This window comes from Colobus angolensis, unplaced genomic scaffold, assembly GCF_000951035.1.
Source record: "Colobus angolensis palliatus isolate OR3802 unplaced genomic scaffold, Cang.pa_1.0 Scaffold30, whole genome shotgun sequence".
NCBI classification, from domain to species: Eukaryota; Metazoa; Chordata; class Mammalia; order Primates; family Cercopithecidae; genus Colobus; species Colobus angolensis.
In genome coordinates, this window is record NW_012116266.1 from 8,411,555 (window position 1) to 8,436,909 (window position 25,355).

Sequence of the window (25,355 nt, forward strand, 5' to 3'; positions counted from 1 at the left end):
AAAAAAAAAAAAAAAAAAAAATACAAAAAACTAGCCGGATGTAGTGGCCGGCGCCTGCAGTACCAGCTACTCGCAAGGTTGAGGGAGGAGTGGCGTGACCCCCGGAGGTGAAGCTTGCAGTGAGCCGAGATCCCGCCACTGCACTCCAGCACTCTAGCCTGGGCGACAGAGGCAGACTCCGTCTCAAAAAAGAAAGAAAATTTACCAGCTAAATCTAAATGAATCTGCAAAGATTAGAATCAAATTACACTTTGGTCTCCCCACCACTACTACAGGGGGACAGACAGCCTATGATTAGCAATTTAAAAATTTTACAATATATATCTCAAAATGTCTGCTACTTAACACAACTTATAACCAGTAGCTGACCCAGTTCTTCATTTCCTCAAAACCACCTGTAAAATAAGGTTAATATGCTTTTGACCAAAAACATTAAAAATATATCTGAGACTACATCTTATTTAGCTTTGTATCACTAGCACAGCACTTTGCTACAGAATTCAATACTCACCTAAGTACACACGAATGCAAAAAAAAAAGTAATATAATTCTAACACTTTTCTAAGTCTGTATTTCAAAAGACATTACAATGTGAATCCTGTTCCACAATTAACTTCCATGGGTGAAGTCTGAGTTTTCTCTCACAAATCTTCACAAAATCTGGGTGACTACATTAGGAGTTCTCCTTTTATAAATTAACATCTTTGCTCATTTTAGTTTGCTTAAATAAGACTGCTTGCTAGTGAAAACAGAGCCCTTATTTTTGTTTTAAAAAGTATTTTACCTTCACACTAAAAAGAAGATTCATTAACCGGCTTAGAGATACATTGATACTAAAAATTAAGGCTTGAGCAGTAAAGCAGTAGAAATACTAAAGGTGTATGTGAATGGCAGTCAACGAGATATTCAAGTTTCTTTCTGGTATCTTCTCTTGAGGCTTTAGTACTATGCAAGTGCCTGTCAGAGGAGGCAAGATACACAAGATATTCTGGAGGTTTGAAGAGACATCGAAACATAAATATTTACCTCTTTTTCTAGTTTTAAAACGCTGGCCTGATAGCGTTGGCTTTTGCTGCTTTTGATTATTCATAAAAGACACCCTAGGAAAGGAGAAATAAAGCCTTAATTTCAGTGCCATAATACTAATTTTTAAAATAAAGCATCAAACCTTAGTCTAGTCACATATGAATCAAATGGAACACGCGCACTCAGCTTGGTGAAGGTACAAAGAATTACCTTCACTTGAATCAAATGTACGCCAAAATCTGCATTTCTCTCTACAAGAAACCCTTCACATTAGTATTGCGAACTACACTTTTAGGTGACATTGTAATACTACAGTGATCACCCATCATAAACCTAATTGTTTAGTTTCCTCCACATTCCTCTTTACATTCACTTACATCTTCCACGACCACTAAGCATCGCAGAAAGCAAAGAGATTACCACCATAGTCAGGAGGCATCCAAAATGTGTATGCCAATTCTAAAACACTGTCAAAAAGTGAACCCCTTCTTCTGACGGGCCTGGTTGGAGGCAGCACCATCCTGCCCTAGGTCATGCCTGTGACCGCAACAGCGGTCGCCTTGCACCTCTCAGGCCTGCAAAATTAACAGCCAGCCCAGCCTCCTTCGCCCATATCCCACAGTCCCAGCCTCCTCTCTGGGCACGTGTCTCCCAATCCGCACCCTTCCCATGCCTCCCGTCCAGGACCCCCATTGGCCACAGCGGGGCGCCGTAGGGTCCCGCGGCTCCTTCTCCACTGACCCTGTCGCCTGCGGTGGTGGCCGCCGCAACGAGCGGACCACAGGTACTAAGGCGTTTTGCGCCGGGGCCCCAGCCGCCCCGTACATCCGCTCGCCCTCCAGCGAAAGCAGCGACGGAGGCGGCGGCCGCGGTGTGGTGGTGGCACCCCTCCGCCCCGCCCGCGGGAAGCCCCCACGCGTACATCACCCAACAGAGGCCACGGTGGCTTTGTTAGCCAGGCCGGGCACGGCCCGGGGGGAGCCCGGCTCGGCCACTGCCTTCGCCACCAGCGCCGCGGAGCGCACCCGCACCCCACTTCCCGACCTGGGCCGCCGCAGCACGTCGGCCTCCCTGCCCAAGCGGCGGCCTTTCAGGCCCTGGATCCGGCCCGGCCTCAAGTGGCGGCCTCCGTTCGGGCCCATCCAAGCCCGGCCGCATTCAGCCCGCCGCCTCCCTCACCCTCTGCCCAGCCTCCACGGCCCGCAGCGTCCGCCCGGGGTGAGCGGGAGCCGCGTCTCACCGAATTTAAGGCGAAGAGGAAAGAGCCAGAAATCCCCGATGTAGCGGCAACTGCGGCGGCGTCTCCTTTGCGACCGGAACTAACGCCAGGAGGAGGAAGGAGAGGCGCCACCCCCGCCCGGACCGCTCTCCTATCGCGAGATTTCTTCCCCTTCTCCCCCCCGCCCCGGCCCCGCCCTGATCGTGGCCTGTCGCTTCCGCCTTTTCCATTCCGCGCGAATTAGGGTGAGGGACCGGGAGAGGGGACGGGAGAGACGTTTCAAGGTTTCTTTATTCCCTTACTGGGTTCCACGTCTCCTGGACACGTGTCCTAGACTAACTTATTTTTCTTCCGCTGCTGCGTCGTCCGCCCTCTTAACACACGGAGGGGTTGGAAGAGCGGAGGCGGCCCCCGCCGGTTTCGAAGTTGGACGCGTCATCCTGGAGTCACTCCCCGCCGGCCCCCTCCTCCAGCGCCGGAAGTCGAAGCCCGAGGTCGGGGGCGCTCGGGTTGTGCGGGGGCGGAGGCCGGTGGCTGGCATGGGGGCGTGGCTTGGGGAAGGAAGCCACACCTCGCCTCCGCCCTGGCCGGGATGGGCGGAGCTCGCTCCAGCTGAGTTCCCTGCGGGGCGACTTTGCTTTGAGGGGCTGTCTCGTTGTTCACTGCCTCCCTTAGGAGCGAAGAGGACACAGGCCGAGGATTCAGAAGGGGAAATTCTGTCCTCCAATCGCGGTCCCCGCGCCCAGCAGCGGTTGTGTCCCGAGTGTAGTGGCTATGGGGACTTGGAGAGCATCAGAATCCCTTGGAAGGCTTATTAGAACAGACTGCTAGGCCCCACCCGTGGTTTCTCATTCTGTGGGCCTGGTGTGGAACCCATGAATGTGCATTTCCAGCAAGTTCTCTGTGATGCTGCTGCTGGTCCACACCTTGAGAACCCCTCAGTTAGAGGCTATATCATCAGGGAGCTGGGGTACGATCAGATAGGATAGTGCGTGTGAAAAACACTGTGGACGTGACAAAACTGGGCAGATAGAGATGCACAGCGCCTCCAGGATGTAGCCCCATGTTTTTATTCACTGTACCGTAGTTTACTTCTCTCCAGTTGCTTCCTCACTGGTAGGAGGAGAGTGGCTTCTCTTCCCTAAACTTTTTGATAAAATAAGTTTACTTCTTTTCCTTAATTAACTATATGACCTCTACCCCCTTCCACCCCCCGCAACTTAATGGAAAATTACTTTCTCAGCGTTCTTTCCTGAAATTATTGCCAAACCCAGTGATTCTTTCATTCTTCACCCTCTTTGCCTCCTCTGAGCATTGAGTGTTACGTCTCTCCTTGAATCCTGGCTCCAGCTATCCTGGTTACGCTCTGAATGTGCCTTCGCACGGTATTTACTGATCTTTTCTGTACTGACACCTTTTCGTTCTGCATACTTTCTTCTGTGGCAGTGTCATACATTCTCAAGGATTTAACATTTCCTCCACTTAAAAGAGTTCCAAGATCATCTACTGAATCATTAAGCAAATATTTGTTAAATCCAGGCTCTATGCCCTTCAAAGTTGAGGCAACAGCAGTGGGAAGGAGGCAGGAAATAAACTGATCTGTTGGAGGAACCGCAAGAAGCTAGTATGACTGGGAGGGCAATGGGGAGCAGAGGGAAGTGGCCGGAGTCGGATCTCTTAAGTGTCTAGCCCCATCCTTTCTCCCAAGGCTCCAGTCCACACTACCTGGCATCTTCACTTCATGGCTGGTTTAACACTATCAGTGCTGTCGATTGCTCTTCCCGCAGAACTGTATTTTTCACATCTGAAGTTCTGTTAAAGGATAACGTTTCACAAATAAAAATAACTAATATGCACCTATATGTATCAGGCACTCTTCTAAGCACTTTATATAGTAACCCCATTTGATCCTGAAAACTACCCTATAATCTAAACACTATTATTAGTCCCATTTTACAGACGGAAAAAACCGAGGCATCGAGGTCAAGTAACTTGTCTAAGCTCATAAAGCTAGTAAATGGAAGAGCTCCAGTTGAAGCCAGGCAGTCTGGCTTCACCATTATAATGCACTGCCTCACCACCAAGATCTTATTTATTCATTCAGCAAATATTTATTCAGCTAGAGACCAGTAGAGATAGTGACACGTCAGACCTATGGCCTCACAAAGCTTATCTTCTATTTTTGCCACGTTTTAAAATTGCATCATCTTTCCCCAGTACCACCTGGATTTAGGCATCTGTTACCCCCAACTAAATGGGACTTTTGCAATAACTTCCTAACTGTACCATCCGCTTTCTCAACATTTCCAGAACAATCTTCTCAACTGTAACCTGAATCATTTCTCTTCACTGTTTAAATGCCTCTGTTTATACCCAGGGATAGCTCTGACCAATGTTTTTCGCCTTTACTTCCCATCACATTTTTGGTTCTTAACTTGTTATTACCATCCATTGTGGGGTATGTAGCAAATGATTTTTGACTAAAAATGATATTAAAGTAAGCAGATTATTTTTTTTAAAATGTAAAGTGTATTAAAGGTTTTCCTGAACTCCTGGCCTCAAATAATCCTCCCACCTTGGCCTCCTAAAGTGTTGCGGTTACAGACCACGCCCTGCCACTTATCTTTTCTCTGCTTTTGGGTGCACCCATGGCAATAGGTACCGTGCAGCTAGCAGGGGAAATGTTGTTTGTAAATTGTATTATGGTAGAAAAAGTTTCCAAACAATTGAACTTTATGCTTTGGTCAGATAGGACACGTCTTGTCTTGACCTTTCTTGAGATGTCTTTCCCTCATTTTCCACTGTCAAAATCCTACTTATTGTTTCAAGCCTCATCTCAACTACTGCTTTTTTCCCTTAAGGCTTTCTTAGTCATGGATGTGAATACATTCCTTCTTTGTAATTGGGACTGCAGGCATGAGCAACTGTGTCTGCTAATTTTTTTTTTTTTTTTGGTGGTGATGGTGATGATGGGGTTTTGCTTTGTTGCCCAGGCTGGTCTCAAACTCCTGGCCTTACGTGAGCCTCCCGCCTCAGCCTCCCAAAGTGCTGAGATTATAGGTGTGAATCACCACGCCTAGCCTTGCCCAGTTTTATGGTGGTTTTGGGAAAAGGATATGCTGATCTCTTCACTCTGCCATTGCTGTGAATCCCCCTTAGTACTTTTGGGTTTTAAAATTTTGAACTACTTAAAAAAGAAAGGTACTAAGTGCAACATGTGAATATAATACTGCTTTTAACTTCATTGATGGAAATGGATACCTAAGTGTTTCTTTTTCAGAAGCAAGTAACTATAGGTTTTTATTCCTAACAACTAGAAGAATGTCAAGGGCCTGTTTTGAAAAGCACATTGTTACCCTTGAAAAATGACCTGGGGAAAGTATTTATTCCTATGCTTTGAGTCTTGTAGAAGCTTGTAGAACATCCTATGAACCTGGCTTAAATATTGTAGCATATGTATATGAAATACTTCTAGATACACACATCTATATATGTATGCGTATATTTATGTATGTATGTGTGGCTGGAAGTATTTTCATAGGCGCCACAAAATTTTTACAATGAAAAAGCTTTGAGGTCCAATGAGCTTTTAAATAATGTCATTTTAGATTAAAAAAAGTGTTAAATATCATTCACTTGCTACAAATCTCATATATACCATTTATTTTACTTGCTGCATAGAATGATTTTAATAGTTATAATTATTAATAATATTTGACATAATCAAGATGAAAATAAAAATAAGCACTGCTTAGTTACATTAACATTTTAGTAATATTTGATAAATAAATACCGTCTTTTAGCAAACACACTCTATTATTTAGATTTTAGATTTTTTTTTTTTTTTAAATAGAGACAGGATCTGGTTATGTTGCTCAGACTGACCTCCAACTCGTGGGCTTAAGCATTCCTCCCACCTTTGCCTCTTGAAATGTTGGGATTATATGCATGAGCCACCACACCTGGCCTCGGTTTTTGAATAGGCCAAAATAATTGGGAGGCTTAGGGATTCAAGACATTTGGCATACATGCGTTTTCTGTTTCTCTCCCCTCTCAACATCAGAATAATGACAGGTTAAAGTGAAAACTCTTTGCTCCTGTAAAGTGCTTATTCAGAGTATAGTTTGAGGTGAGTTGCCAAATAAGTGATATTTGGGTTGATTTAAATATGTGCATTCTAAGTTATATAGCATTCAAGACATTCATTAAAACAAAGCAAAATAAAAACCAACAAGAGAACAGTGTGATGGTGTGTGGTATGTTAGCTATAGGATTGTTTAGAAAAAACTGTTTATTGCTTATTATTAATAGTTCATATCTCATAGAATATTACTGCAGAACTGAAGATTAAGAAATGTTACTGAGGACACCAGATCCAAACATCTGTGTGTTGGAAAATTATCTCCAATGCATAGCTGTTTCCTTGGCATATTTAGATGGCCATCTTTCTTTGATGTCTTTTTTTAAACCTACATTTCATTTTTTGGGAGCCTCAGTATGATGGAAGTTTTTTTTTTTTTTTTTTTTTTTGATGGAGTTTCTCTGTTGCCCAGGCTGGTGTGCAGTGGTGGGATCTCGGCTCACTGCAACCTCGCCTCCCGGGTGCAAGCGATTCTCCTGCCTCAGCCTCCCGAGTAGCTAGGATTACAGGTGCATGCCACCGTGCCCGTCTAATTTTTGTATTTTTAGTAGAGACGGGGGTTACACCATGTTGGCCAGGCTGGTCTTGAACTCCTGACCTCAAGATCCGCCCACCTTGGCTTCCCAAAGTGCTGGGGTTACAGGTGTGAGCCGCTGCGCCTAGCCGATGGAAAGTTTTTATCTAAGATGAAAAAGCAATTAAACTACATAGAACTTAATTTCTGCCTTCTTGCTATTATTAGTAGTACTACTGCTATTACTTGGTATGTACTACTATTAGCAGTAATAGAGTGGTCACAGTAGACCTTAAATTTATAGAGGATGTTACCGTTTACAAAATATTTTCACGTGCATTTTATAATTCTTCACAGAAACTTTGTGACAAAGTAAGGCTGTCTTGCTTTCAGAGCAAGCTAACTATAGATAGAATTGATGATCATTAGTCTTCCAGAAGAAGGCCATGGACTACCATTAAGTAAACTTAATGTCAATTTATCTGATAAGAAAAAGTGGAACCTTTTTTCTAATGATCCATTTCAGGTCCTACTCTTAAAAAGCAGTCTTGGAGGATTTCCCAGATCTTTCTGGGATAAAATTAGTTTTCTTTAAAAAAGCAGTTTCATTTTCCAGAACTTAACCAGTGTAGAAGGCTTTAGCATCAGGGAACATTATACAATAAGGCTTGCCTAGCACAGAGATTATTAGCACTAGGTGACTATAGTAAGCACTAAAATGAAATTATCTGGTAGTTCTCTATACCTGTGCTTTGAATTCAACTCATATTTTTCAATACCTAAATTCCATGAAGAACTTTCAGAACCTAAGCATGTTAGGCCGTTCTTACACTTCGATAAAGAAATATCTGAGGCTGGCGCAGTGGCTCACGCCTGTAATCCCAGCACTTTGGGAAGCGAAGGCAGGTGGATCACGAGGTCAGGAGATCGAGACCATCCTGGCTAACACAGTGAAACCCCGTCTCTATTGAAAATACAAAAAATTAGCCAGGAGTGGTGGCATGCGCCTGTAGTTCCAGCTACTCAGGAGGCTAAGGCAGGAGAATCGCTTGAATCCAGCAGGTGGAGGTTGCAGTGAGCCGAGATCATGCCACTGCACTCCAGCCTGGGCAACACAACCAGACTCTGTTTCAAAAAGAAAAAGAAGAAATACCTGAGGCTGGATAATTTATAAAGAAAAGAGGTTTAATTGGCTTATGGTTCTGCAGGCTGCACCAGTGTGGTACCAGCATTTGCTTCTGGGTCAGGGCTTTGGGAAATTTACATTCATGGCAGAAAGTGAAGTGGGAGCAGGGACATCACATGGCAAGAGTGGGAGCAAGTGAGAGTGAGGTGGGAGGTGCCACGCACTTTTAACCAGATCTCACGGGATTTCAGAGTGAGAACTTACTACCAAAGGGATGGTGCTAAACCACTCATGAGGGATCCGCCTCCATCATCCAATCACCTCCCAACCTCCAACATTGGGAAATACATTCAACATGAGATTTGGGAGGGGAGAAACATCCAAAACATATTACCAGGTATAAAGGTCTATAAAATAACATTAAGAACATTGGGGTTTCTTAAAATTTCCGAAGTCTTAAAATTCAGAAATTTTAAGAATTTCTTGCTTAGGAAGGACAATGTACAAGCAACAGATTTAATTGCCTTTGAGAAGCGCTTTTGGTGAGAACTCTTTAGGAAGGACTCTGCCTTTCCTTATGTGCCTGGTGTGCTGTAACGGAGGCCCAAGGACAGTCATGGTGCTTGTGTCCTGCACTGTCCAGTGAGGGAGAAGGCAAATACCATCACGAATGTATTATACAAGATGCTATTAGAATATGGAAAAGGGAGTGACCAACTCCACAGGGTTGAGAAGAAAGGGGTTCCCAAGGATTGAATAGGAAGCATTTGAGGTAGATCTTGGCAGAAGAGAAGAGGCTGGTCAGATGGGGAAGAGGGAGGTAGGAGCACCATGTGGAGCAGCCTGAAATGTAACTTTCACATTCTAGAACAGGGAGGAGCTTGCTGTGTGTGGTGTAGGGTGTATGTGTATCTGTGTATGTGTACATTGGGGCAAGGATGGCAAAGATGAAGAGGGGGTTAGCTTGAGAAGGGCTAAGATCCCATCCTAAGGAGTTTGGTCTTCATCTATGTTCTGCTTTCTGTGTGGTAATTTACTTTAAAGTGCTTAAGAAATTCAGTGTAAACTATATGATGTATTTAAACATAAGTTAACTTTTTCTATACTCTAGGTAGCGTCAACTTGCACTCTAGGTGTAGTTAATTAGCATTTCATGAATCCAAATCATGAATCCACACTTCAAAATTGGTTACCTACACATTTCAAGTAATTTTCCAAGAGTCCATTTTAAGGTTTTGTTCATTGGTATAGTGGATGTTAGAAATAAGATACGTGGTTGGCTAGAAAGGTTATACTTGCTTTATGAACCTCATCTGAGGAAAGTGGAGGAATCCAGCAAGCAATGCTGGCAGCAGCCTCCAGGTGTGGATTGCTACTGGTTCTGAGTACTCTCCTCCCAGAGGGTGCTATCACTGGCCCAACTATTATAGAAAGGGAGATGATTCTGCTGTCAGGCTGTTGTGTCCTCTCAGAGTGAATCTGTCATGTGAGATGTTTGACCTACCTCTAACTTTTAGTGGGGGCTGTGGATATTTATGAAGAGAACCTGCCAATTGCTGTGTTGGTCAATTGCCTAACTGCCTTAGATCACCGTGTGACAATCTGGTCAGTAGTGGAGACCACTAGAGATTATCTATATGATACCAGCAGACTGTCAATATTATAGAAAAATTAGTTTGGGGAAGGGGAGCATTGGTGAGCTGGAGGATAAGACCCTGTTGGATTCCATTTCAACTAAGTCAATGTAACCCTCCGACAACTTGCTTTTTGTATACTTGCTTTTCTTTCTCTTCCCTCTATGGATTCTTAAGCTACCCAGATTAGGCCAGGTGCAGTGGCTCAAACCTGTAATCCCAGAGCTTTGGGAGGCCAAGGCAGGAGGATCACTTGAGGTCAAGAGTTCAAGACCAGCATGAGCAACATGGTAAGACTCCATCTCTACTAAAAATAAAAAAAATCAGCTGGGCATGGTGGTGTGCACCGGTAATCCTAGTTACACAGGAGGCTGAGGCAGAAGGGTTGCTTGATCCCAGGAGTTTGAGGCTGCAGTGAGCTATGATGGTGCCAGTGTACTCCAGCCTGGTTGACAGAGTAAGACCCTGTTCCAGAAAACCTCCCAAAACAAAAAGTACACAGATTCTGGCATTGCCCCTTTGGGTGGTATATCAGGAGAGGGTAGGGGTGGGCAGCAGGATGTGGGAATTTTGAAAAAGCTCCTTAAGTGGTTCTGATAAATCTACTCTTGCTTCTTCCAGGGATAGATAGTTTAGGAGTGGGAAGAAGAACATTAGGGCTAAGGAGAAGAGGATTGGATTGTGTGTATGTGTGTGTGTGGTTTTTCTTTAATTTTTGTGGATTATTAGCAACTTGTGGAGGTTGAAAAATGCGCTCTCAAACTTTGATTTATTTACTTTTTGGATAAAATATAAATTAACTATTGGTAACAATGGTGTTTGAGAGGCTTTGGGAGGAGTATATTTTCATGATACTTATCTGGATAAGCTTGGAGGACATTTACATTTCAACAAATTCTTGAGCACAAGGAACAAAGAAACCAAAGAAATGGAAAAAGGTCTTAACTAAATCGGTACAGGCTCTGTTCTTGTTTTATTCACTAAAAGGAAAAAAAAGGAAAAGAAGTTTATCCTTCTTTTTTTTTCCAATTTTTAAAATTGTGGTAAACATACATAATCTAAACTTTACTATTTTAACCATTTTTAAATGTACAGTTCAGTGTTATTAAATATATTTATAATCTACAACTATCACCATCTCTGTTTTTCATCTTGCAAAACAAACCTTATACCTGTTAAACAATAACTCTGATTCTCCCTCCCCACATGCTTGGCAGCCACTATTCCGTTTTCTGTCTCTCTGATTTTACTACTTTAAGATTTTCGTATAAATGTAATCATACAGTATTTGTCTTTTTGTGACTGGCTTATTTCATTTAGCAAGGTTCATCAAGGTTCCTCAAGGTTTGTCTATGTTATAAGCTTGTGTGAAAATTTCCTTTCTTTGGAAGGCTATTATTTGTATAACATATACCACATTTTCCTTATCCGTTCCTTCACTGATGGATACTTGGGTTGCTTCCACGTTTTAGCTATTGTGAAACATGCTGCTGTGAACATGGGTATGTAAATATCTTATTGAGACCTTGCTTTCCATTCTTTTGCTACAAACATAAAAGAAATGATCCAGGCGCGGTGGCTCACGCCTATAATCCCAGCACTTTGGGAGGCCGAGGTGGGTGGATCACCTGAGGTCGGGAGTTCAAGACCAGCCTGACCAACATGGAGAAACCCCGTCTCTACTAGAAATACAAAAATTAGCCAGGCATGGTGGCACATGCCTGTAATCCCAGCTACTCGAGAGGCTGAGGCAGGAGAATCGCTTGAACCCGGGAGGCAGAGGTTGCGGTGAGCCGAGATCGTGCCATTGCACTCCAGCCTGGGCAACAAGAGTGAAACTCTGTCTCAAAAAACAAACAAAAAAACAAACAAACAAATAAAAAACATAAAAGAAATGGAACTGCCGGCTGGGCACGGTGGCTCATGCCTGTAATCCCAGCATTTTAGGGGGCTGAGGCAGGCAGATCACGAGGTTAGGAGTTCGAGACCAGCCTGGCCGACATGGTGAAATCCTGTTTTTACTAAAAATACAAAAATTAGCCAGGTGTGGTGGCACATTGGCACATGCCTGTAATCCCAGCTACTTGGGAGGCTGAGGTAGAAGAATTGCTTGAACCTGGGAGGCAGAGGATGCAGTGAGCCAAGATCGCACCATTGCACTCCAGCCTGGGCCACAGAACAAGGCTTCATCTTGGGGCAAAAAAAAAAAAGAAAAGAAAAGAAAAGAAAAAAGAAATGGAGTTGCTGAATCATTGGGCCATCCAATTTTTAATTTTTTGAGGAACTACCATACTGTTTTCCACTGCAGCTGTACCATTTTACATTCCCATCAGCAGTGCACAAGGGTTTCAATTTCTCCATGTCCTGGCCAACACTTTGTCTTTGTTGTTTGTATGCTTTTAAACTTTTATTTTAGGTTGAAGGGTCCATGTGCAAGTTTGTTATATAGGTAAACTCATATCATAGGACTTTGTTGTACAGGTTGTTTTGTCATTCAGGTGCTATGCCTAGTACCCAATAGTTATTTTTTCTGATTCTCTCCCTTTTCCCACCCTCCACCCTTGAGTAGGCCCCAGTGTCTATTGTTCCCCTATTTGTGTCCATGAGTTCTCATCTCATTTAGCTCCCACTTATAAGTGAGAACATGCAGTATTTGGTTTTCTCTTCCTGCATTAGTTTGCTAAGGATAATGGCCTCCAGCTCCCTTCATGTTCCTGCAAAAGACATGATCTTGTTCTTTTTTTATTGCTACATAGTATTCCATGGTGTATATGTACCACAGTTTCTTTATGCAGTCTCTCATTGATGGGCACTGTATTAGTCTATTGTCACACTACTATAAAGAACTACCTGAGATTGGGTAATTTATGAAGAAAAGAGGTTTAATTGACTCACAGTGCTGTAGGCTGTGTAGGAAGCATGGCTAGGAGGCCACAGGAAATTTACAATCATGGCAGAAGGCAAAGGGGAAGCAAGGCACATCTTACATGGCAGCAGGAGAGAGAGAGCACAAAGGGGGAGGTTTTACACCCTTTCAAACAACCAGACCTCATGAGAATTCACTATCAACAGAATGGCAAGAGGGAAATCTGCCCCATGATCCAATCACTTCCCACCAGGCCCCTATTCCAACACGTGGGGATTACAATTTGAGATGAGATCTGGGTGGGGACACAAAGTCAGACCATATCGGGTATTAGGTTGTTTCCGTGTCTTTGCTATTGTGAATAGTGCTGCAGTGAACATTTGTGTGCATGTGTCTTTATGGTAGAATGATTGATATTCCCTTGGGTATATACCCAGTAATGGGATTGCTGGGTCAAATGGTAGTTCTGTTTTTAGCTTTTTGAGTAATCGCCACACTACTTTCCACAATGGTTAAACTAATTTACACTCCCACTAAGAGTGTGTAAGCGTTCCCTTTTTTCTGCAACCTTGCCAGCATCTGTTATTTTTTGAGTTTTTAATAATAGCCATTCTGATTGGTATGAGATGGCATTTCATTGTGGTTTCGAAATGCATTTCTCTAATCAGTGATATTGAGCTGTTTTTCATATGCTTTTTAGCCACTTGTATGTCTTTTGAAAGGTGTCTGTTTGTGTCCTTTGCCCAATTTTTAATGGGGTTGTCAGTATGGAGGTTCATCATTAGTTACATTTAGTCAATAGATTATATTTGTTGTAGAATATTAAATTTATTCATTTAAATTGTAAATAAACTATGTTCATCAGGTTAATCACTGTATAAATTATGTAGGCTCTTCTTACATACGGAAGAACCTCAGAGTCCTGTGTTTGTTTATTTTTCCTTTGCTGGCTGCATGTCAGCATCTAACTTTAAGCATATAAACCAAGGAGGGAGGGTGGGAGAAGGGTGAGGGATGAAAAATTACCTATTAGGTACCACGTACGCTGTTTGAGTGATGGGTACACTAAAGTCCCAGACTTCACCACCATACGATTCATGCATGGAACCAAAAACCACTTGTGACCTTAAAGCTGTACAATATATAGTGACTCCTATACAATATGTAGTGAGCAGATGTCAAAGATATAGTCAATGAAGGAGTGAGTGTAATAAAGCAAGTTCAAAGGAAGATGTGAAAAACCAATATGGAAAAAAGAACATCAGAATAAGTTTTCAGATCAGGGGGAAAAAACCCAAATAAACAACAAAACAAAACTGATTAATGTCCTAAGGGCAATAAAACTGAAACCTTAGGGGTTTTCTTTTCAACTATACAGCAATTCTTTGTAATTTATCAATGTTTTGCAAGTTAACAGCTGTATTATTTCCTATTACAACTATAACAAAGTATCCTAAACTTGGTGGCATAAAACAACACAAATTTATTATCTTATAGTTCTGAAGGTCAGAATTCCAAAATGGGTCTCACTGGGCTAAAATCAAGGTGTTAGCAGGGCTGCATTCTGCCCGGAGACTTTAGGTGAGAATGTGTTTCATCACCTTCGCTAGCTTCCAGAGACTGCCTGCGTTCCTTGGCTTGTGGCCCCTGACATCTTCAAAGCTGTCTTCAAAGACAGCTACTCTAATATGAACTCTCCTGCCTCCCTTTTCCACATTTAAGGATTCTTTTTTTGGGGGGGACAGAGTCTCTCTCTGTTACCCAGGCTGGAGTGCAGTGGCACCATCTCAGTTCACTGCAAGTTCCACCTCCCAGGTTCATGCCATTCTCTTGCCTTAGCCTCCCGAGTAGCTGGGACTACAGGTGCCCGCCCCCATACCTGGCTAATTTTTTATATTTTTAGTAGAGACCGTATTAGCCAGGATGGTCTCAATCTCCTAACCTCGTGATCCACCCCGCCTCAGCCTCCCAAAGTGTTGGGATTACAGGCGTGAGCCACCGAGCCCAGCCACATTTAAGGATTCTTGTGATTACATAGGGTCCATTCAAATAAGCCAGAATAATCTCTTTATTCTAAGGATACGTGATTAGCAAACCTAATTCCATCTGCAGCATTCATTTCCCTTTGCCATCTAACCTAACATAGTCATAAGTTCTAGGGATTAGGACATGAATGTCTTTGGCCTGCTGTCATTCTACATACCACATGATCTAATGTGGTCCGGGCCCTAATAAATAGTAGATATATAAAGTTACATTTCCCTAGAGCAAACCCATCTATATAACTTTCTGGAGTGATGCATACTGGTCTTTTCTGTGCTGTTTAATAGGGTACCCAGTAGCTGCATGTGGTTACTGAATACAGTACTTGAAATGTAGCTAAGGAAACTAGGGAACTGAATTTTTTATTTAAATAATTAAAAATTAAATGTACATAGCCACATGTGACTGGTGGCTACCATATAGATAGGGCAGCCCTAGAGCATCAGATTACTCTGTAATGGGGTTTATTAGACAGTGCTGGAGGATAACATTGACAAGTTATCTGAGTGGGGAGGTTTGCTTGAGGCCAGGAGTTTGAAACCAGCCTGGGCAATATTGGGAGATCCCATCTCTACAAAACATTAAAAAATTAGCCAGGCCTGGTGGCACACTCTTGTAGTCCTAGCTACTCTAGAGGCCAAGATGGGAGGATTGCTTGAGACCAGAAGTTTGAGGCTGCAGTGAGCCATGATTGTACTAGGGCACTCTAGCCTGGGTGACAGAGTGAGACCCTGTTTCTAAAAGAAAAGAAACGTCTCACAGTATTTTTGTTTCTTTTGCATTGTTTCCAAGTTTTGGAAAATTTTGCTTAATACATGCAAGTAAAATAAATAGTGGCTCCAGCAGATTTATATCCAATAAAAAAGTGAAGCCTGGTTTGTTTGTCAAATAACTGTAGGTTCTTTCTTTTTACCTTCCTTAGATCTCCTGGCTCATGGGTATCTGAGTTACACAGTGTAGGTTTCATCTGTACTTCCGTTGTCGTAGAGCACATTCTTTGGCTGTTCCTTAATCATACATGTGTAAGTATCAGTTTGAGATAGACCCTGTGGTAAGAGATGAGTAAGACACAATCCCTGTCATCAGACAGTGGCTCATCTAGAAAGAAAGGATACACATGCAGACAAACAGATTGTGTCTTATGTAAGAACCAGACACGATAGGGGCATAAAGGAGAGAGGGTCACTTCTACCCCAAAACTATCCATTAGCCTCAGCAAGGTTTATTGGTAGAGAGGGTTGAAGAGTGTCCCCCCAGATTCGTGTCTACCTGGAACCTCAGAAGTGGCCTTATTTGGAAATGAAGTCTTTGCAAGTATAATTAATTAAACTAAGAAGAGGTCTTACTGGATTAAGGTGGGCCCTAAATCCAATGACTGGTGTTTTGTTTTATTTATTTATTTATTTATTTATTTATTTATTTATTTGAGATGGGCCTCGCTCTGTCGCCCAGGCTGGAGTGCAATGGCGCGATCTCGGCTCACTGCAACCTCAGCCTCCCAGGTTCAAGCAATTCTCCTGCTTGAACCCAGCCTCCTGAGTACCTGGGACTACAGGTGCCTGCCACCATGCCTGGCTAATTTTTGTATTTTTAGTAGAGAAGGGGTTTCGCCATGTTGGCTAGGCTGGTCTCAAACTCCTGACCTCATCATCTGCCCACCTCGGCCTCCCAAAGTGCTGGGATTACAGGCGTGAGCCACCACATCCGGCCCAATGACTGGTGTTTTTATGAGAAAGAAGAGGATTTGGATACAGACACATTGGGAAGAAGGCAATGAGATGATGGAGGCAGAGGTTGGGGTAATGCAGCCATAAGGAACAGCAGGAACTGCCCGAAGAGGCAAGGAAGGATTCTTCCTGACAACCCATGGTCCTGCCAGCACCTTGACTTCACACTTTTAGCCTCCAGAGCTGTGAGAGAATACATACTGAAGCCACCCAGCTTGTGATACGTGTTGCAGCAACCCTAGGAAACTGACCACTGGAAAGGTGCTGAGTAGGTCACAGAATTGAGGGCAGAGCTGAAGAACGAGGTGCAGGAACGAGGGCACTTCCGAGGAGCTCAGCAGCAGGAGCTTGTGGACTCGCCGTGGCCATCCAGGCAACCTGCTACAGTGGCCCTTTAGCTTGTGTACCTTGTGCAAGCGCCTATCTCTCAGGAGAGACTGTAACCCAGCTTATCTCATACCTTTCGCAGCAGCTTGTTTGGAACACATGGAGTGGAGGATGGATAATTTCCCAAAGAAGAGACAGCAGTCAGATAAAAACAACAGGTGACCACAGATGACAGTGAAGTCCCTTTTGGAAGAAGAAACTGTCCTGTTGAATGCAACTCTTCTACCCAGTGACAGTGGGTAGTTACAGATGCTGAGAAAGATTATCTTGGCAGTTACGTGCAGAATGGTTTGGAACAAGACCAATAGCTAGCCAGTAAGATCATCTAAATGTGAAGTTACAGGAGCACAGGGGAGCCTGTCCTGCTGTGGCTTGGCAAAGGAAGGAACACTATTGCTTTGTACTCAGTGACATCTTAACATCGACTTTCAGGGTTGTGTGGGGGGACTGAGAAAATTCCATTATTTTCTGTCTCCAACTATTTCTGCCTAAGTTTTTGACTTCCTTTTGACATCTTACAAATTAGCCTATCTTTTTGCTGTTTGTCCACTCAATTCTATGAGACAGAGATAGAGTATTAATTTTGACTGTTCTGGGATGGAACCGGGAGCAGGCTGTTTTTCTTTACAAAAGAGAAAACCTTCTCAGGGAACCCAGGCTCAGAAGGCAATAGTACAAACGTCTCCTGTGCTCTAAGGCCCAGGGAGTAAGAAGTAGGAGGTTCCATGAAGCCCATGATGAGCATTAAGGGTTATGCTTCCTCACCCTTACAGGCATCAGGCTGCCGCTGATGTTGGGAAGCTGGTAGAATGGAATTGTCTAGACAGACAGAAGGGGCACAGCAGGTGTGAAAATAGGGGCAGGAACCAGGTACTTGTCCTTCCTCAAACATTCTGACATTTGGCAGTCGTGTCCTGTCCGTTTGTAGGGCTAGCTGAGTAGCTCTGATTTTGCCAAGAGTGGCTGGGCATTCTGGGATAGGTTACATGCTGGGCCTTCTGGGAAAGCAGAAGTTACTCTCTGTGCATGTGTGAGAATTGAATGGATGGGGGTGGTATGTGTCTTGGTTTGGGCTGCTCTAACACAAATACCATAAACTGGCTTATAAACAGAAATGTCTTGCTCATAAACAGAAACGTTTTGCTCAGAACCCAGTTCTGGAAGGCTGAGAAGTCCAAGATCCAGGTGCTAGCAGATTCAGTATTTGATAAGGGCCCCCTCTCTGGTTCATAGATGGTGCCGCCTTACAGTGTTCTCACGTAGTGGAGGAGGTTAACTCGCTCTTGGGGGTCTTTTTATTTTATAAGGGCACTAATCCCATTCATGAAAGTGGAGTCCTCATGACCTAATCACTTCCCAATGGCCACACCTCTTACCACCACCACCTTGGGGGTTAGGTTTGAATGTATGAACTCTGGGGTGACATAAACATTCAGGCCATAGCAGTATGAGAGTAAGTCTTTGCTTTACCTTTTTTATAAACATTCAAGCCATGTTAATGTTTTACTTATTTAAACATTTTAGTCTGTTTCATATTTTAATAATGTTTATTGAGCCCAAAAAGCTGGTTTCAAATATATGGCTTCCACTGTATCTTTTTTAAAAAGTATTTTATTAACATCCATGCCATCCAGATTTTAGTGCATCAACTCACAGAAATAATTTTTATTCAAGTCCCTCTATTTTTAGTGCTTTATAGTTTTGAACCATGACAAATGGAAAATAAATGCCCAGTAACCATCCTTAGCTCTAACTGAAAAGATTCTAAAAAAAAAAAAAAAAAATAGAATTATATTTACCATCATTTAAAATGATACACATAAGACAAACTTCTCACATTCTTATTAGATTAAGGATTTTATTTTCAAAAGAGCTAAAAAAAAAAAAAAATGCTTTCAACTTATTTCACCCCAGCCACTCCCACTAAATTTCTCAACTCTTAATGTTCCTGTGTCTTGCGTGATTTTTGTCCTGCCCATAACCCTGCTGCTCCTGCCTCCTTCCTCTTTGTGCTCCTGTCCTGCTTTATCCCTTGGGCTCCTGTAGTGTAGGGACGCCTCCGATGTCCGCAGATGGGCCTGTGGACAGCTATACCCCAGCGTCACACAACAATATGCTCATGGCTTTAAGGACCTTCAGCCTCCTCCAGGCTGTATTTATGCCTTATTGCCTACCTTCTCTCACCCATCGCCCAGCGTTCTCAGCTGTGCCTCCCCTCCTTCAGCCACTGCAGGGGTCACTGCAGACCATGGCTTGGTAAGCTTGATCTTGTGAAATCTGGCTAGTAGAAAATCAGCTTACCCCTGACTTTCTGGTCAAATAGGGCCTAATTTATATTCTGGTTCCTCGCTCTGAAGACTTCTAAACTCAGATGAATGTAATTTGGTGGATCCCATATATCTTCTTTCTTTTTTTCTTTTGTTTTTCCTTCTCAAAGTTATTGGTAGAGAGGATCCTGTATATTTTAAACCACAATGTAGGGGGTAATTACAATTTATAATTCTTTTGCTCTATGTTCTCACTTCAATCTATGGGAAACTGAAATATGCAATATTTCCTAAACTCTGATACCAGATTGGATGTTTTTCAACAACAGCAGCACAGAGGGGTTGGGGGCAAGATATTGAAAATGTTTTTATATTGCTTTTTCCCCTCCTCCAAATCCAAGAGAAGGTTAATCAGTTGGATAGTAGATGTGCATGAGGGAAATACCACTCCTTTGCTGTCAAATGCACGTACATAGACCTATGGTCAATCTATGGCAAAACAAAACTTGCAGAACTCTCTTGTGGCTACTGAATCAAATACACCACTGGGAAAAGTCATCATATATTTATCTACCAAGAAGTATCTTTCATTCTATAACCATAACCTATATTACCAGTCCATTTAGATTGGATGGACACAGAAAAGAAAAGTTTGCTTTTACAGCAACATTTACGTGATCTTTTCAGAAACAAATCAGCACTAAACTTGCTTACTGTGGATACAGCAGTGCTTTTCTGGTGGCCTCTAGGCTGGAAAGTCTAAGTGAAATGCTTTGCAAATAATGATTCATTGGGTTCATATAATCAAAGTTGGATAACGTTTCTAAATTTTGTGTCTATTTTTTTCTACAACAGTATAAGACTATCAGTTTGGATCCCAGTTAGGATTAACAAGCCATCTTTTTACTTGTGAAAAACTGAAACACCTAAAAAAAAAAAGAAAATACAATAATTTTGAAATACAGTGTGCAAATCTCTCAACTTTATATATAGGGAGAAGAACAATAAATGATTGACAATGGGTTGATAGGATTTACAGCTATGAATAAGTACATTTGGGTAGTTACTATTCTCCTGTGGCCTCCGTGTCTTCCTTTATAAAATAAGCTGGATGACATCAGAAGTTTTTGAATATTTTTAGCAGAGGTTTAAAATGTTAGGGGGAATACACTCACATGTATATGTTTTTAGTGTGGTATAAATTTGATTTATAAGATCAATGTTGAACACTTCCTTTTAAAGCAAATATGCAAGAGCCAATTATGTTACTTTGAAGAATGTAAAAATTTGAAATTTCAGGTAAAGGATGACAGTTACAGATTCAGAATGCAATTTATATCTGCATCTTGTGTTGATTGCATGGCATGGGTAACATGCATGGCATGGGTAACTGACACACCAAAGTAATTATAAATGGTAAAGTGACAAGAAGTTTTTTTTGTTTTTTAAATTTGTCTTGCAATTTGAGGATGGTCTTTTAAAAAATTCTTTAATTTTAATTTTTTAAAAATTAGAGACAGGGTCTTGCTATGTCCCCCAGGCTGGTCTTGAACTCCTGGGCTCAAGTGATCCTCCCATTCTGGCCTCCTGAAGTGCTGGGATTACAGGCATGAGCCACCATGCATAGAGGATGATGGTCTTTATTTTAACATCTGTACAGACTGGGCACAGTGACTCACGCCTGTAATCCCAGCACTTTGGGAGGCCGAGGCAGTCACATTACTTGAGGTCAGGAGTTCAATACCAGGCTGGCTAAACATGGCAAAACCCTGTCTCTACAAAAAAATCAGCTGTGTGTGGTGGCGTGTGCCTGTAGTCCCAGCTACTCGGGAGGCTGAGACACGAGAATCGCTTGAACCTGGGAGGCGGAGGTTGCAGTGAGCCGAGATTGGACCACTACACTCTAGCCTGGGTGACACAGCGAGACCATGTCCCTCCCCCTACTCAAAAAAAAAGTCTGTACAAAAACTTGACAACCCCATTCATTCACTGGTGATGTCTAGTTGGTTAAAATTTGGCATTTTATCTGAGTGTGTGCATGTATGTGTGTGTGTGTAACTATGTTGAGTACTATGTGTTAGGCATGATGCCATGTACTTTATATGCCTTGTTGTACATAAGAATTAGGATTTGCCATCATATTCACATTTAACTTTAATACTTGGAAAGAGAAAGAAGGATAGAAAGAGAGAATAATTAAAGAGCTTAGATAATTTGCTCTGCATTTGTGTGTGTGTGTTTCTGAGATAGGGTTTCACTCTGTTGCCTAGGCTGGAGTCCAGTGGCACAATTTTGGCTCACTGCAACCTCCATCTCCTGGACTCAAGCAATCCTCCTACCTCAGCCTCCAAGTAGCTGGGACTACAGGCATGTGCCACCATGCCAGGTGGTGTACAGACGGGGTTTCACTGTGTTGCCCAAGCTGGTCTTGAACTCCTGAACTCAAGCCATCCACCTGCCTTGGCCTCCCAAAGTGCTGGGATTATAGGCATGAGCCACCATGCCTGGCTTGTTGGTGTATGTTTTAAAATGACTATTTTACAATAATGTAAGATGTAATTTTAAGTGTTGCCTGTTTTGATTTTTGTTGTTGTAAAGGAGAAGCAAATTCTCATTGATTATTTAGTCTGATTTAGTAAAAATATCAACACAAGTTGTTCTCATATGACAAAGCACAATGGAATTAAATGTATATTATAAGTGTTAATACTTGTGGGTGGTTTTAGACAATTACACTGGAAAATTAGATTTTAATGAAAAAGTTTTATTTTATTTTTATCTGAGTTTATGTCATAGTTCTCTCTCTTTCACAGTGTTTTCAGTTATTGCCCACTAAGTGTGCAGAAAGTAGAAGTTTAATTTTGTAACAAAGAAACATTGTTCTTCTTATCAGCATATATTTCCTAAGGAGTTTTTGTGGCCACTCTCCAAAGCCTTCTGTGCTCTGTGTGTAGTGTTAAGCAGCAGCACAAAATTGTAGCAGCTGAACTCAGTGAATACAAAGAGATAACTCTTCCAGATAGTGCTAGTTAACTATAAATGGAGTAATCAGTAGATTTCAATTTGCTTTTTTGCATTCCAGTTGTGATTCTTAAAAGAATCAGGGAGTAGGCTCTTTAAATATTTTAATCCAGTGTATTTTCATATTTTATTTTAAAATTAAAAAAACTACCATGTTGGTTAAAACACCCTGGCCTTCCTTTGTCAGTTCCCAGAACCATGCATATTTAGTGTTAAAGGACTTAAATATTGGATAAGATATGCTGACTTTAAAATGAAGCATGATTTAAGCACTTGTGCAATTCTTGATTTCTATAGAACAAAGTTTGAAAGCCTGGATTGGCTGATTTTTTTCCTACTTTGAATAATTATCTTTTAGCTTATCGATCTTACCTTTTAGGGAATGATAGCAGTGTTATGCTATAGGGATAGACCAAGGTTTAAATGTCTCAGGGTCATCTCTTGGGATCTAAGAAAGAAAGCAAATTAAACACTTAATGTACCATAACACCATTTATTTCAACAGGAGCATTACATCAAATCTTTGGGTTTAAAAAATTTTGGGATGAGAAGAGGCTGAATGTTCCTGGCTCCTGGGGCATGGGACTGTGTCATTCCCTTCAACTGACAACTGTGAAAAGAAGGTGGGTTTGTTTTGTCCTTTCTGCTATACCTAATGTTGCTAAACAAGGGGGCACTTCAGAATTTTTTTTTGGAGACACAGTCTTGCCCTGTCACCCAGGCTGGAGCGCAGTGGTGCGATCTTAGCTCACTGCAACCTCCTCTTCCCAGGTTCAAGTGATTTTCGTGCCTCAGTCTCCTGAGTAGCTGGGATTACAGGTGTGTGCCACCATGCCTGGCTCATTTTTGTATTTAGTAGATACAGGGTTTCACCATGTTGGCCAGGTTGGCCTGGAACTCCTGGCCTCAGGTGATCCACCTGCCTTGGCCTCCCAAAGTGCTGGGATTACAGGCATGAGCCACTGCGCCTGGCTTAGAAAGAGGGCACTTCAGTGAGTTACCTCTCTTCTTTGCTTCCCAGGTATGAATCCCAAAGAGAATTACACATCCTATGAATTCATTTGGGAGTAGGGATGTGGCTAGTCTGGGAGGTGTGTACACTGGAGCCCACACACTTGGACGTCTTTACAGTGATAGGATAACAGCCCTGTGTGCACCTTTAGTCAAATGGTTTGTGTGATATTGTGTTCTTGCTGGTAAAACCCCAGTCTCATTTCACTGTCTTGGGCAACAAGCTCAAAGAATTGTTCATCCTTTCTCGTGGTTCTTAATGCCTGTCTCCTCTTCGGGGAATTCTCCCCCTTAGGTTCAAGCCCAAAGCAGAACACACATCCCTCCTCTCCCCGTTACGTTTTTGTTTGAAGGGTTGACTTTTAGTTACAAATGTGTTAAAAAGCAAAGCAAACTTTTCCCTAATGATGGAAAGCTATGAAGGTTCCAAAAAGCTTTCCCCCTGCTCCTAATATGTATTTATTTCACAAAAATACAAAAAGAAGCCAAATAATTCACCCAACTTCTATCATTTAGGACATTTTCCTAAATTCTGTTCTTAGTTTTTGCCCTCTGTATTGAAATGTAAATGAAGGCCTAGGTTTGCCTTCCCAAAGGGCCTTCCCTATTCTCTTCCCTTTTTTTTTTTTTTCTTCTTCTTCTTAGCTGTTCCCGTGGGAGCTGCTTAGCTCTCTTCTTGAGAATGAGCCTGTTCTGCAAGGTCTGGGCTGGACACAGGGCAAAACTCCTCAGTTTAGCTGTGGCAGATTTGGGTCTACTCATCTGCTTAAGTTATGGAATTTTTAGTCTCTCTCTCTCTCTTTTTTTTTTTTTTTTTTTTGAGATGGAGTCTTGCTCTGTCGCCCGGGCTGGAGTGCAGTGACACGATCTCAGCTCACTGCAAGCTCCGCCTCCCAGGTTTACGCCATTCTCCTGCCTCAGCCTCCCGTGTAGCTGGGACTACAGGCGCCCGCCACCTTGCCCAGCTAGTTTTTTGTATTTTTTAGTAGAGACAGAAGTTTCACCGTGTTAGCCAGGATGGTCTCGATCTCCTGACCTCGTGATCCGCCCGTCTTGGCCTCCCAAAGTGCTGAGATTACAGGCTTGAGCCACCGCGCCCGGCCTTTTTTTTTTTTAAGACAGGGTCCTGCTCTATCACCCAGGCCAGAGTGCAGTGGCGCAATCAAGCTCACTGCAGCCTCAAACTCCTGGGCTCAGGCAATCCTCCCACCCTAGCCTCCTGAGTAGCTGGGACTATAGGCACGTGCCACCACGCCTGGCTAATTTTTTTTGGTTTTTAGTAGAGACACAAATATACATTCAATAACAGTGTCAGAGAATCTCCCTTCAGGAGTAAGAATGGCTACTCTGTGAAATGTCACCAAGCATTGCAGGGAAATGATTCAGTTCCTGCATCCTAGGACAAACATATTTAATATGGAACCAGTTTCACAGCCAGTAAAACCTCTTCCAAGACAGCATGAGAGGTTAGAAGAATGTGGTTAAGAATGAGTACGTGCCTGTCTGAGTGTGTGCGTGCTTGTGAGTCTGTGTGTGTACATGCATGCTTGTATGTGTGTGTGTCTCATGGGAACAGGACAATAGGTTGAGCATTCTGAGGAAGACACCATGGGAGACTCTACTCTCAGTCTGTCCTGAGCCATGCAGTCTGCTCTGTGTTCATCTCAAGGAATCCAGGTGACCGAAGCATGTCTGTACTGGTCTAAGGTCCTGACAATTATCTGTCACGTTATGTTGCCCAAGCTGATCTTGAACTCCTGATCTCAAGTGCTCTTCCTGCCTCAGCCTTCCAAAGTGCTGGGATTACAGGCGAGAGCCACTGTGCCTGGCCACGTCTAGTGAATCTTTAAACCTAAGGGTGGTCTTAGGGATCCCTGACTCAATCATTTTCACCATCATCCTCATCAATATGTATTGACCATTTACTATGTGTGACAACTGCCAACTGCTTTATGTATTATCTCAGTCAATTCTCACAACAATCCTGTAAAGTAACTAGAGTTATTCTCTCCACTACCCCACCTCTCCCTCATTTTATAGATAAGAAAACTGAGTGATCAGGGAACTTAAATAAAGCATTAAAGGTAGAGCTGGGGCTGGGTGCTGTGCCTCGTGCCTGTAATCCCAGCACTTTGGGAGGCTGAGGTGGGCAGATTGCTTGAGCTTAGGAGTTTGACACCAGCCTGGGCAACATGGTGAAACCTTGTCTCTACCAAAAATACAAAAACTAGCTGGGTATGGTGGTGTGCACCTGTAGTCCCAGCTACTCGGGAGGCTGAGGTAGGAGGATCACTTCAACCTGTGAGGTGGTGGTTGCAGTGAGCCGAGATTGCGCCACTGCACTCCAGCCTGGGCGACAGAGCAAGACTCCAT

At 42.8% G+C, this 25,355-nt stretch overlaps 2 protein-coding genes and 1 long non-coding RNA gene across 6 annotated transcripts in view; 1 reads left to right on the forward strand and 2 right to left on the reverse strand.

The window, feature by feature from the left end:
• Positions 1-2,729, reverse strand: part of BZW1 (basic leucine zipper and W2 domains 1) — a 12,810-nt gene extending 10,081 nt beyond the window's left edge. For 2 of the 4 annotated variants that reach the window (XM_011949953.1, XM_011949952.1), the window contains exons 1-2: positions 2,267-2,729; positions 1,027-1,100 (exon numbers count right to left, since the gene is read on the reverse strand). In XM_011949953.1, coding sequence (XP_011805343.1) covers positions 1,027-1,090 — 64 coding nt within the window. In that variant the 5' untranslated portion in view covers positions 1,091-1,100; positions 2,267-2,729. Of the gene's footprint in view, positions 1-1,026; positions 1,101-1,767; positions 1,920-1,948; positions 2,072-2,266 lie in introns of those variants that run through there. The other 2 variants (XM_011949951.1, XM_011949950.1) reach the window with 2 other exon arrangements.
• LOC105517420 overlaps positions 2,089-25,355 on the forward strand; it is a 32,768-nt gene continuing 9,501 nt past the window's right edge. Inside the window, exons 1-3 of the long non-coding RNA XR_001002668.1 lie at positions 2,089-2,490; positions 16,766-16,841; positions 22,477-22,594. This is a non-coding gene — a long non-coding RNA (uncharacterized LOC105517420). The remainder of the gene's footprint in view (positions 2,491-16,765; positions 16,842-22,476; positions 22,595-25,355) is intronic.
• The window catches only part of LOC105517419 (aldehyde oxidase 2-like), a 76,586-nt gene continuing 73,596 nt past the window's right edge, over positions 22,366-25,355 (reverse strand). Inside the window, 1 exon segment of the mRNA XM_011949949.1 lies at positions 22,366-22,419. Coding sequence (XP_011805339.1) covers positions 22,366-22,419 — 54 coding nt within the window.